Source organism: Haliotis asinina, chromosome 11 (assembly GCF_037392515.1).
Source record: "Haliotis asinina isolate JCU_RB_2024 chromosome 11, JCU_Hal_asi_v2, whole genome shotgun sequence".
Classification (NCBI taxonomy): domain Eukaryota; kingdom Metazoa; phylum Mollusca; class Gastropoda; order Lepetellida; family Haliotidae; genus Haliotis; species Haliotis asinina.
In genome coordinates, this window is record NC_090290.1 from 32,453,199 (window position 1) to 32,466,816 (window position 13,618).

At 38.0% G+C, this 13,618-nt stretch overlaps 2 protein-coding genes across 3 annotated transcripts in view; one reads left to right on the forward strand and one right to left on the reverse strand.

Annotated features, from left to right (window-relative positions):
• LOC137256606 (DNA mismatch repair protein Mlh1-like) overlaps nucleotides 1-13,618 on the forward strand; it is a 222,554-nt gene that overhangs the window by 73,896 nt on the left and 135,040 nt on the right. The gene's annotated exons all lie outside the window — the stretch shown is intronic.
• Nucleotides 5,506-6,693, reverse strand: LOC137256382 (melanocortin receptor 5-like). Its single transcript, XM_067794211.1, has one exon. It carries the CDS (start codon nucleotides 6,691-6,693, stop codon nucleotides 5,506-5,508), a length of 1,188 nt encoding a protein of 395 aa, XP_067650312.1.

Here is a 13,618-nt window from a genome sequence, read left to right on the forward strand (position 1 = left end):
TGGAATGGGATGTAATTTGAAGTATTAATGGTTACAACTATTGTCTATCAAACTATTGAACTATTGTCCGTATCAAACACGTGGAAGAGATTTTACTGACAATTAGTAGTGTTCTCAACAAGAGGATCTAGCTGAATTCCTCACACAAACATGGTTCTTCCCATTCACATTTCAACACTAAATGTACAATGTTGGAATCGTCTAGCAAGGTGAAGACATTCCAGTTTTGCTCTAGTATTTCAAATAGATTCTAAGGTCTGTAATAGATAAATTGACTCCACTCAGTGAAATGTGTTGTTTGAATTTATTTATTGAAAGCTAGAAGAAAACAGTTCATGTACACTGATGTTATAAATTGTAACAAAGTGCACATTTGATATCAACAAATATTTTAAAAGGACGACAAACATGCACTAGATGTATTTACAGTGTCTGTGTGTCACACAAGAAAAATTATGCATCGTCTTAACATGGTTCCTATGTGCTGTACTAATACGTTATGCATGATGACTGGAAGTTACTGAAGCTATTGGACACTGGTTGACATTTCCAGTCAAAACACAATGTGAGATTTTCTACCAACATATTGCAACCTGTCCAGGTAACAACTGGCCTATACTTGGTGATGCACGGAAGGTTGTGAAACCAAATGGGTAATAGTTTATATGTTTTGTTTTATCCAACACATAAAAGTTGCGGTTATGGAGAAAAAGTTCATGCTAATGAGTTTTGCCAAAGTGGCAAACATCTAAGACTTGCGCATCTCCTCGTACATCAAGTGGACATGATCTGAAATCCATCACACTCACTAGTGACTTCCCACTGCTTTTTGTTATTGATGCCAAAATAAATTTTGGAAAAATATGGCCTTATCTCCATAAAATTGTTTTTTGTCATTATAAAGAAATGCATCTCACCAAATCTTTAAAGTTCTTAGTTCCTGCAACTCCTGAAAACATTTCCGAGAGCATCCCATTTCTGGTCATGTCAGATGTACCTGTTATGCAACCATGTCTCTACAAGATCAGGAAAGTGACTCTTGGAAAGTGTTTTCTAATTATCTAGTCTTGAAATAGTTAACACAGGGTGTTCCAACTGTAAGTTACAAAAAGTGCAGGTGGATCCTTTAAATGAATCATCTTGCTTACACTTCTATTCTTGCTTCACTAAAAGATGTGAATGGAGGAGATGGTGCCAAGCCATGTAATGGTACTAAACTATCTATTGGCTACTTGGTTAGTATTTCACATTCAAGAATGTTCAGTTTTCAAATTTTGAAATAAGAACTATCAAATTTCAGTACACAAACACTTTTCTTAAGACATCAGCTTTCTGATTGACTAACTCTGATGAATGTCAACCTTTTTCCCTTTTTTTTTTAATTTCTTGGGTCAGCTGACATCAGCTAAAGGCTGTCTGATGACAAGGGATGTGATTTCCATGGATCTTTGTTTTTAAACTTTTTGGACAGACCAATTTGATTTCTTGTATTATGGTTTTGTTCTCAGAAAACCTAAGGGCAGGAAAGAAACAACATCAACAAAGCAATATTCCTGTGAAATGCTACGCGTATTTTACTTCTGACAATTTATGAAGTGTAAATGGGGCAAAAACATAATCTAAAAAAGCCTGGTAAGTTTACATTTTAAGTCAATAAAAACGTTTGGATTTTATGTTTTGAGAAGGGAAATTTAATATTTTTTTTTTCTTCTTGTGAAAACACAACGGGCTGATCTGTAAAACAAGATATAAAACTGGTCAGGTCTTAATGATGTTCTTTCTCATTGGTTTACTATTGAAAGCTATAGGATGTTTTGATGTATGGATCTACTTAAGATCTGTCTAACAGTGTCACAAAATAAAGAATTAAAAGTTCTAAAAGATTACTTTAAGAGTTCGTGAAAATATCCAAAAGACAACTTCATCTGTAATTTCTAGCATGTATCTGAAACATATAACATTAAATGTGTTGAAGGATGGCACAGAATGATGCCTGACTATGCCAGCATGTGGCCCAGCGGGGAGTGCTACCACTAGCTGGCTTCCTTTCCTTACATGGTGTCAAGCTGACATGGTTGCACTAGAACTTGCATCCAACTCTCCTTATTCTCTCACTGTCTTGTGAGGTCTGTAAATGTCAGCGTAAAGTGCTGAGTGCAAGTTGTATTGATTGTCTACAACTGCCTGAAGTAAATGTCAGAATTCTCTGTTAATATCTTCAGACAAGATTCATGTTTTAAAGTAATTTCTGTCTGTAGTCAACTTTGATGCTTGTCAAATAACGTCTAAGTTTTCATACAAAGCCTCTTCTATACCACAATCCTTTTGTGTTGTGAAATAGCTTGTAAGTACTTTACTTTTCATCTTTCTGCAAATCTTTAATGTTTGAGGTATTAATCACATTTTTGACCTATATGCTTGTTATCTAGCATCTCACAAGGGGGATATTTTCTAGATGAAACATTGTTTCGGACTTTAATACCTGAACAGTGCTGACTACCCCCAGGCAGCATGTGGAGATGATTGTTACAGGCAAAATACAGTTAAATCATCAATGCATTTGTTACCATGAACGTCACACACAACACAAAAACATACTTTCTAGCCAACTGGATGCTCAATCTATCAACTGAAAATTGTAGTAGTGATGTTAGCATGTGTCTTTGCTGGTGGTATTCCGATTAATTGACATAATCAAAGATTAGTCACAGTGACCAAACGACCAAGCAGTCAATTGCATTTTTTCATAATCAAACACAAACAATTTTAGAACTATTATGATAGTCTTTGAAACACTTGACTATGGAACGATATCTTCAGTGTTGTCAAGACCTGTAAGCTTTTTCAGTTCTTAGAAAACACACTTCACTAACTCAAACGTCATGATTAAATATTTCTTGAAGACTCCAGGAAATGTATGTTCATGATATATATTGGTCATCACTTTAAAGTGTCAAGTTGCATCATGTTATACATATTTGCAATAAAAACCTGGATAGGAACATCTGAAAATTAAGGCTAACCAATATTTTTAGATGACTCTTCATTGGTAATGAGATTTGAACAAATTCCCAACAGTAATCTTGGCCCATGTGACTGCATGATTGACCTTTACATTTAGAATCTTCTCTGAAAACAACTCTCCTAGGATATACAAACTGTATGAATCATTACATATTGCGTCCAAAAACTGTACATGGAAGTCACATCTGATGTGAAATCACCCACCGGATGTGGCCACCATTATTTCTGTATCATTCAGTATTTAATTATGGTTTTGGCCATGTATGGATGAATCAGGATACTGGCAGTGTTGACTATTTTATAATTTTGTTTGATTAGAGACTTCCGGATAATCTTAAGCAATTTTGGTTCACTTCATTTCAAAATTCTAATAAATGTTTTTATTACTCCCAATTCCAGACACCTTTAAATGGGGAAAGATATCTAAGTTCTGATATTCCTTTACATGTTTGATCTGCACTGTTGAACATTGGATGTCATTTTAATGTAGCAGTTGAAACTAGAATGTACAGTAAAGTTAATTACAGTGAGAGGTAATGTAAATTTTGTAAATTGAATGGCGAAAATGTTACTGATGATGAATTTCATTTACTCCTAAAGTGTGAACACTTTTCTGATCTGGGTTTAAGATATATTCAGTAATATTTGACTGATTTTGATCCAAATGCCAACTTTATTATCATTATGAAAACAAGTAATAACTGTATCATAAAAGATGACAGTATTTTTCTGTATTATATACTTCATCACATTAGAAATGTGCACTAAACCATCAATACCATACGCATATTACGGTATGATGGGCCTGTGGCCTTTTATTGAATAAACTTCTCTCTCTGTCTGTCTGTCTGTCTGTCAGTTGAGCTGTGGACCCTTGTGGCTCTATGGGTTTTTTCTTGAGCATGCTATGGTTATTTTTCTGGTGGGTTCATGTCCTAAAGTGTCATGTAAAGTGAACTAAAAAGGATGATTTGTTTCTAACTACAAAATTGACAACTTCAGCACTGTTTTCTCTTCTATGTTCCGTCAGCAGGAATAAAAAACTTTCATTTTACAATATGTCATCATGAAAAAAACCCACTTCTTTATCCACTTACTTGCCTGACTTTTGCTTTGTGTTGTCCTAAGTTGTAAATGAGTTGAAATGAATATAATATATTTGTCCCCCACCGCAATGGAGAACGGGAGACTATGTATTCAGCAGAGTCTGTAAGTACAGCCATGACTCTTTGGCCACTTTTTCAGACTCTTGTTAATGCTATGTCTCATGAACTATTGTACCCAATATCTTCAAATTTCTTAGCAGCCTACATTAGGGGATTACGCAGACACCTGTCAGTTTGGGTGACCTTGAGCTTATTTTCATGGGGTTTGGTGACCTTGAGTGTATTTTTAAGTTCACCACAATGCTTGGCCACTTTTCAGATTCTTGTTAACGCAATATCTCATTTTGTACCCAACATCTTCAAAATTGGTGACACTACATTTGGGATTATGCAGATACCAGTCAGTTTTGGTGACCTTGGTCTTATTTTCAAGGTCGCTTTGAACACTTTTCACACTCTTTAATATATCTCATGAACTCTTACTTGATGTCTTTAAATTTGGTGACAGCCTACATTTGGTGAGTCGCATTAGAGGATTGATTTGCAAACAAAACATGATCACAACACTTTGTCCTCTTTTCGAAATTATGTAAATGCAATATTCCATGCAACATTGCATCCAATGTCCTCCAGTTTGTTGACAGCCTACTTTGGGTGATTATCCTGACACCAGTTATTTCCCGCATCTTGTGTTTGAGCAAAAGATGAAGAGTAATGAATATGTTATAAATATTTCATTCATCTTAAGCAGCAGGGGACATTGCTATGCTAGTGGCAAACACTTGTTTTTATTCATATGCACTCCTGGAGTGATAGACTTTACCTATTGTGTTGATTCATGTTTTACTCATGATATGGCATCCCTTGCCCATCTGTGTCTAAGTCTGTACTCAATTTCAAAATTTTAGAAATATTAGTGTGTTTACAGGAGGTATACCTTAAGGTACACAAACTTGTAGTATGATAAGTACTATACTGAGGTCCTGCACATTCAGATTTGTCATGCAGAGTTAGTTTCCTTATTGATGCCAGGATATGCTTAGTATCCTAACATGTCAAAGTCTTGGGTTGAGATGTAATTAGAATGTGTGTATGAATTAACACTTAATGCTGAAGTCTTTCTCTGTGTTTCCAACTAAAAGATCTCCATACACACCTTTCTGTATAGTGATTTTGTATCAATTGAAGAAACCTGAAGTGTGATACCTTTCATTTGCTGCTGTTAATGAGAAAGATAGTCATCTATATACAGGCTACTTTTTCAGTAACATTGAGATACCTCATGTTATGAAGTGAGTTGCTTTGCAGTAGAGCCCCTGCAGTGAAACATATGGTGTTGTATTGCATACCTGCTGAGTAGAAGCAACTGATTGGATTACACTTGGTCTTCTTTAGTTGGTGAATCACTGCACTTGTCAATTGAGGTTGCACAGGGTATGGTGCCTGCCTCTTTGTCGGTGGTTATTGCGATACTATCCATCGTAAGCAGGCGTGCAATTTGGGTGTTTCGGCGCTCCATGGTCAGCTGTAGGCTGCCTCGGCGTTTGGACCGAAAAAAAAGACACTTCTGGAAAATCCTTCTGTATCCAAGTTTAACATCTCTGAGACGAACTGCATAGACAATGGGATCACACAGAGTATTCACTAGAATCAGGCAGTTGAGATAGCGCTGAAGGCGCAGCAGGACACCGAAGTGCTTGATGATGGACTGTGGACTTTGTTTGGCTTGGATTGTCAGGATTATTTGCATCAGACATGTCGGCAGCCAGCAGACAGCAAATGTTCCAATGATGACCAAGGTTGTAAAGAGAGCCTTTCGATTTCGTATGTAATCCATTCGCGCTGATGGGCCTTGTCTGTGAACTCGTCTTACTTCAAGGTAAATACGAAGATATGTGTACAGGATAATCAGGAGGCAGAAGAATGCAACAGAAATGATGAGATATTCCCCTTGGAAATCTCTTTTCTTCAGATAATGGCAGTAATTCAGATCACTTTTGCCATAGTTCCGGAAGTCAGACAAAAACACTGAAAATCCGCAAAGAATTGCTAGCATCCATATGGTAACAATTAAACAGTTGCCACGTGCCCGAGACAGATATGCAGCATAATGAAGGGGTTTCATGATAGCAACATAGTGATCCACAGCCATTGCAAACAGGTTCAAGAGGGAGATAACTGTGGCCATTGTGTAGAGTGCAAATGAAAATATTGTCATGCAATAGAATGTGAGGAATTCTTGTTGGGTAGAGTTGGGGTTTGGGTAGGGTATGAACACCTTTTTGACGGTGTGACTCACCACGCTGAAACTGAGCAGGATGTCCGACAGTCCAAGGCTGACTATCAGCTTGTTGTGTGTTACCATACCATTCGGGCCCATAATGGTTGCAAGAATTGAGAAGCAGTTTGCGGCGATAGCAAGAAAGCAGAGAATGAGACTGATGATAGCAACAGGTTGGGTGAGAATCAACTGTGCTCGCTCCTCCAGTGTCCAGGTCCTCGTCATTCTCTGGGTCAGGTTAGGTGTCAAAGTTGCCACTGTACTCATGTTTAATATTGACATTGTGTACTGTTGATAAAGATGCAGAAGTCAGAGAGGGAGATATATTTAAAGGACGCCTATTGTTAATCTAAAAACAATTAAACTTTTTCAATATTGTCAGGAACAATACTATTGTTTGTTTCCTGAACACTGGAAATGTCGTTAGGCAGTATCCTTGGACTAAGTTTCTGTCCAGTTCTTCAATACAGACCACAATTAATAATCTGACATCTTGAATCACATCTAAGACAGTGTCTGAGAATTCTTGGATCCTCTATTAATCCAAACAGTTTCTAGTCAGAAAAGATTCATATTTGTGTAGAAATCTTATATATTAGGGACAATCCTTTTTCATTTGAAAGTTGTATGTTCCTTGAGGCCTTTAATTGTTTAGTAACATTTTTTCGTCAATCACGTTTTGCTTGTGTCAACCATCAATATTGTCTGCCACTAGTGTTTTTCACTGTGTAACCCTGCTGGTAACATGATCCTGATGCAGTCCTCCGCTGCTATCCTAATGCTGTACCTGTGACAAGCCACAGTTTGTGATGTCAAAAGCTGAGCGCTCTGTCAGGCCCAGTCTGTTGGCCGCTGGTGGGAGGTAGGCTGGGACTGTTTGATCTGCACAGTGATGACAGTAGGTATTACTTAATGGAAATGATACCAGCAGACGTGTTCTTTATATCCAGACTTTTCCACGCTGCATCCAGTTCTCAGACAAACCTGAAAAGGAAAACAAGAAAATGTTACTACTGGATTAATGTCAGTTGCAAATACTATTGTACAAACGTGAAACTGAAAAAAATAATCAACAAGCATGATATTAAAATCATGTTTTATGATGCTGGAATTGTTAGAGTTGCATTTTGCCATGTTTCATTGCAGAAGTCAGTTTTGACATTTATAGATTCTGCTAATGTCATTTAGTCCCATAATTCAGTTTTGGCACTGTGACTCTAATACAATTTATACTTTGGCATTGACTTCAGAATCATTGGTTCAGCTTTGGGGACAGGGCACACTGGTGGTGTGAATAGACCAGAGGTCACAAATCAGGTGAAGTTAAGCAACACTGACTACAGACTGTGCTTGGATGGGTGTTTCACAGCTTGACTCTTGAGCGTTTCTAAGACACCAGTACTGCCCTACAACAAAGCACATTAGACATGTGGTTTCACCTTAAGCAAGTGAGGTTGTTAAATTTCTTGTGTTCACCCAGCAGAAAATGGGTAGCCAGTGGTATTAGTCATTAAGCTTCCATCACTTCACAGGCAGTTTGGGTTATCCGGGGTAATAATGTCCATTATGCTGTATGCATTTAGAGCATGTCTCTGTTGTGTGGAGTTCAACACTACGTAAGTGGCCAATTATTATCATTATACAAAGGTATTCTCTCCGTCTGTCTGTCCTTGCAAAACTATGGGTTGGATTGTTTTTCAGTTTGGAGACCTAGAGATGTGCAGTTCAATTTTTTATTTGGATATTGAGATTTTCCAAGACTAACAGCTGTTTACAAATTAAAACGTAAGAATGGTAACAACTTTAAACTTATTGATCAAAATTTTACCAAAAGGTATGTTAGTCCATATGACCAAAGAGGTTAATGCCACCTTGTCCACAGGAGCAAAGAGGTTACCCCACGTTGTCCACATGATGAAAGATGTTAACTCGGCCTGGTACACATGACCAAATAGGTTAATCCCGCCTTGTACACATGACTCAAGAGGTTAACCCTGCCTTGTCCACTAGACTAGAGAGGTTAACCCTGGTATGTCCACATGACCAGAGAGGTTAACCCTGCCATGTCCACATGACAAAAGATGTTAACCCTGCCATGTCCACATGACAAAAGAGGTTAACACTGCCTTGTCCATATGACAAAAGAGGATAATCCCGCCTTGTCCACATTACCAAAGAGGTTAACCCTGACAGTAAGTTGACAGGGTGAGGATGTCATCCGTTGGATGACTCCAAACCCTTCTACGTAAGAGTTATGTCACATGAGCTGTAATTATCTTATGACATGTGACATTACCAGTGACATGTTGCAACTGCAGTTGCTATGGTACATGTGCATGACAAGTCATGATCACCTATCATGATTGTACATCTGCAATCATTGCAGGAAATGTCCCATTCATGTAAAACTAACCATGTTGATTCTTTGAAGGAGCCATGTGTAAAGCATTCATCCATTGATTATTGTCATTATGTTCCATGTTGCGATTGATTATATCAGCATGTGTGAATTTGCATATGTTCTTTGATTAAAATTATAAATAGAATTTTTGTTTCATTTACATAAGGCAGTTAAATGTTTTATTCAAATATGGAAATAAGGTCTATAATGACACATAAACAGGTGTATAAACTTTTGGACGTAGCTAGTTTTGCTCCAAGGCTGTACTGATGGCTGATTGATGTATAGTAATTCTGTCCTTGTGAGAGTCTGGACAGTACTAGTATGCTAAGAGGGATATTAGTTGGTTCTAAAAATTATCTTTTAAACTGTTATTTATTACATTGTGCAAGTCTAGCATTTTGCCAGTGGTTCCTTTATATCATCTTTATCTCTTATTTGGGTACAGTGAATCAAGTTTCAGTAGACAAATTTGAAATTTTTTTTGTTGGTTGAAAGCTTTGCACTTTTTGTTAAACACAACTGAAGAGTTTTTTTAGACAATTAATCTTTGATAATTCTTATTATTTGCAATGCTCCTATTTGATTAAAAAATGTAACTATTTTTTTCCCATATAATTATATTTTTTGTAAGGCTTTTTTTTCCTGACACACAGAAAAACTGCCCCTGTTCTTTCCGAATCAACATGTGCAAGGTGTATGAAGGCATAGTTTTGAAGACAAGAAATGAGGCAGGTTACTAGCTGTACAGATCTGGTCAGCCTGCTTCATATATGTGGGACATTACTGAGGTGATCTGCCCAACTGCCTCACCCAACACATAGCAGTGCTGTGATGTCTGACAGCTGTCTGTGTAAGTGGACTTCTGTCAGGCTGGTTCCAGTAGCTGACAGAACAACTTAGGCTTTGATATGCTAAATAGTCTCAAGTAAAGCTGTGTAGTACAGCCTGACCAGGAGTTGATTCCTGTGACATCCATCAGAGAGACTATATATAAGAAGGAGAGGAAACTCCGCGAAAAGCCCCTGAACATATGTCGCGAGTCATAACGTAACCAATGTAGCCAAAATGGTCGGCAGCTTAGTATTTAGGAGTGAGCCCGGTTTATTTTCAATAGCTGATTAAGTTCGCTGAGTGTTGTGACAACTGAAAATGTACATGTAGAAGATATATGTTAACCATTTTGTGACTTCAGTTTAAGTCAAATAGTTGTTATTAGTGTCAGTATTAGGACAGTAGATTGTAGTAAAGTTTCAAGTCAGTATGTCACAGCTTACTGGCTTCCATTCTTGATTCAGTGTAAAAATAGACTAAATTGTATCGATAAAAACTTCTCTCACACATTCATTGAATTCATAGAAGGGAAACATACCTTTAGCTGAAAGGTATTTGCAAGTAGTAGTGATAGTTTTATGACTTAGAAAAATGGTTACGGTGATTTGAGCTATGTGAAAAATATGACATATCTGATCCACCATTGAAATACTACACAGCGTTGTTTGAGTGTTTCTAGTTATTGCTTCAAAAACATCTATCACATACACCTTTAATTTTTATGGGGGAATATACTATCAGGCGAAATGTGTTTGCAAGTAATAGTGATAGTTTCATAATCTTTGTGAGGGATGGCCGTGGTGTATTATTTATTTTTTTCATTCATTCACATATGTACTTTTTTGTTTTATTCTTTTTCTTTCTTTCATTCATTATCATATGATTCTTATGTAACTTTTACTGTAATTCTTTCATTCATTCATTGTAAAATTCGGACTGATAAAATAAACTGGCTGAAATTCTGTTAAACACAGCTGAAGACAAGCCACGTCACTACGTGCGTTGGAGTATGACGAGGCACGCACTAATTAGCACAAATGGTGAAGAAAGCAAGGGAGTGATCTATCCCTGTCGTAGATTATCATCATACCACTGAGTATCAACACAAATCTGAGGGATCTTTAACAATATAGAAAGTAACCAATCATAATTTGACCACCGGTCATCACCATGGAGTTACATTTACCAATCATGGACCTGTATTTGCTGTCTTAATCATTCTTGGTATACACCCCAACCAAATTCTATACCAAACTTATTGACACTGGAAAACCATTTAGATGACAGTTCATATTTTCATGTACACATTACAGGATTTGTTAAGTGAAAACTGTGCATGCCTTGTAACTGAAACAAAGTTTTAGTTCTATGGACTTTGTAACTAAATCTGTCAACCACTCAATCTCTGAGGACATACATTTTTGTTTGAATGTTCAAGATCAGATGTGAACAGTTTGTTAATATTTTATGTTTGATAATTTAAGTGAATTATACTGAAAAGGAGTAAAAACATTTCTGTGAAAGAGGTGTTTGGAAGGACAGTCCTTACAGGCACTGCACTAACAAACATGGACATTGGCCCTCAAACCGGAGTAGAATCCTGGTGCTTCAGACTTGTCATAGGCTGGTGGTAGCCCACTTGACATAGCACTTGCTCTTCATGGCAAAAGCCAGAGTTCACTGAGTCTCATTGTAGGTCATTGTTTCCCGTCATGTTGTAATGTATTTGCAAATGATGTAAAACCAAACACTGGCTCCATGTACCATAAGGAATCATAGAGGTGGAACGTGCTTCATGTTGTAAGGGTTGTAACGGAGGTCCAGATGTCTCGGAATGATTTACTAGGCATGGTATCTCTTAATCTATATTTGCCCACAATCACTTGTGTTGATAAATTCAAGACAGATGAGTTACAGAACTGACGTTGAAGAAAATTTGCTCAACTTACAACACTGAGCAAGAAACTGTTTTCTTGAAACGTTCATGGGTATTTTGAAAAATTTTGAATAAGATTATCATAATATTCATTAAAAACACAGTACTTGGCAATCTGAATAGATACCAAGTTTGTGTATTTAACACTTTGTCTGCTAGGAGGCTATTGATGTGTTGACCCAAAGCTATCTTTTGGAGTTCCTGCTCAAATATAGTAAATGGTGTAATGAGTTATGACCTGTGAAGGTGCAGGGTAGATTAGGCCTTCAACCACCCATGGTTATCATTACCTTAGTTGACACATGTCATATACTGTTGATCACTGGATTGTTTGGTCCAGATTCAATTATTTACAGACCGCCACCATATAACTGGAATATTGCTGAAAGCAGCATAAAACTAAACTCAGTCACTCACTGTAATTAATTACACATGGTTCAACATTCATGACCAGCAGTGAAACGGGCAGGTGTGGTCTAAGGTGCTACAAAGGGGCAGAGTTGTGTGCAACATTTGATTGTGGGTTTGAATAATCATCTTGATTATGTTTCTTGGTTTGTCTGTTCCATAGACACACTCAAAGGTTTCCAATTCATGGCAGATATGTAAGAGCTGCAACACTTGGGCTTTCCCCTCCACTGAGCTAACATACCATGATATAACTGGAATAAGTTCACGGTGACATTAAACCCTGTCTCCTTTTCATCCATTACAGTGCAGGCCAGTCATTGACCTCTCAAACTGTCCAGCTGACCACTGCTCTTTTGGTTAGTGCAAGTTTCACACAAGCGTGAAAGTGCCCCAAGCTTTTCTATAATTGTTAACATCTGACATATGAGCATCCTAACTCTGTTCCACTTTGTGTAATTGAGACCTATGGTACAGAGGTCCCCCACAGTATTTAACAGTTGAACTCTCCTTGTTGAGTCCTCACCACAATGTGGCTGGTATATTATTTATGATAAGGGATGTCAAGTGACACACTATGAACAACTCCAGTCACACTTAGCATCCAAGCTTTTAAGATTTCTGGTAATTTGGCATTATGATTCATGTAAATATCTGAGAGATCTCTTTTAGGCATGTGGCAAAACATGGTGAAAAGGGCAACACATGAGGAGTTTATTGGTGGATCACCGTACTTTGGGGTCAGTGTTGACATGGATTTATGGGGCTTTTAGCAGTATTCCACCAATATTGTCAGAAATGGGCTTTACGCATTGTACCTATGTGGGGAATCCAGGTCTTCAGCATGATGAGCAAATCTGTGTCTTAACCACAAGGCTACCAACTTAAGAAGGGAATGGGTAAGGAAGTGGGTGGGTTTGGAATTAGTGTGTAAAAACTGGCTAAGTTTGGAATTAAGTGGGTAAGGATGTGAGTGAGTTAGGAAGAGGGTGGACAAGAAAGTGGGTGATTTGGGAAGGAAGTGGGTGAGTCAGAAAGGAAGTGGGTGAGTTAGGAAGGAACTGGTTGAGTTACAAATAGAGTTGTAAGTTAGGAAGGGAGTGGGTGAGTGAAAAAGGGAAATGGTGAATTAGAAAGGGCGGGAGTAAGAGTGGGTGAGTTAGAGAGTGGTTGGGTTAGGAAGGATGACGTGGGTGAGTTAGGAGTGGGTGAAGGAGAGGGTGACTTGGAAGGAAGTGGGTGAGGTAGAAAGGAAGTGGGTGAGTTAGAAAGTGGGTTAGAGGTGGGGAGTTACAGAGTGGTTGAGATAGGAAGTATGAAGTGGGGGAGTTAGGAATGGAGTGGGTGTATTAGGGAATGGGTGAGTCACAATAGGAAGGAAGTTGGTAAGTTAGGAAAAGAGTGGATGAGTTAGGAGGGAGTGGGTGAGTTGGAAGGGTATGATTTTGGAGGGAGTTGGTGAGTTGGAAAGGTTTGGTTTGGAAGGAAGTGGGCGAGTTGGAAAGGTTTTGTTTAGAAGGGAGTGGGTGAGCTGGAAGGGTTTGGTTTGGGAGGGAGTGGGTAAGGAGGTGAATGAGTTGGCTGTTGTTTCCCTCTTGCATTACCATTCCAATGCCGACTGACATAAA

What these genes read in the sequence shown, in the direction of transcription:
- LOC137256382 (XM_067794211.1), bottom strand. Translation starts at nt 6,693, where the DNA reads ATGTCAATATTAAACATGAGTACAGTGGCAACTTTGACACCTAACCTG.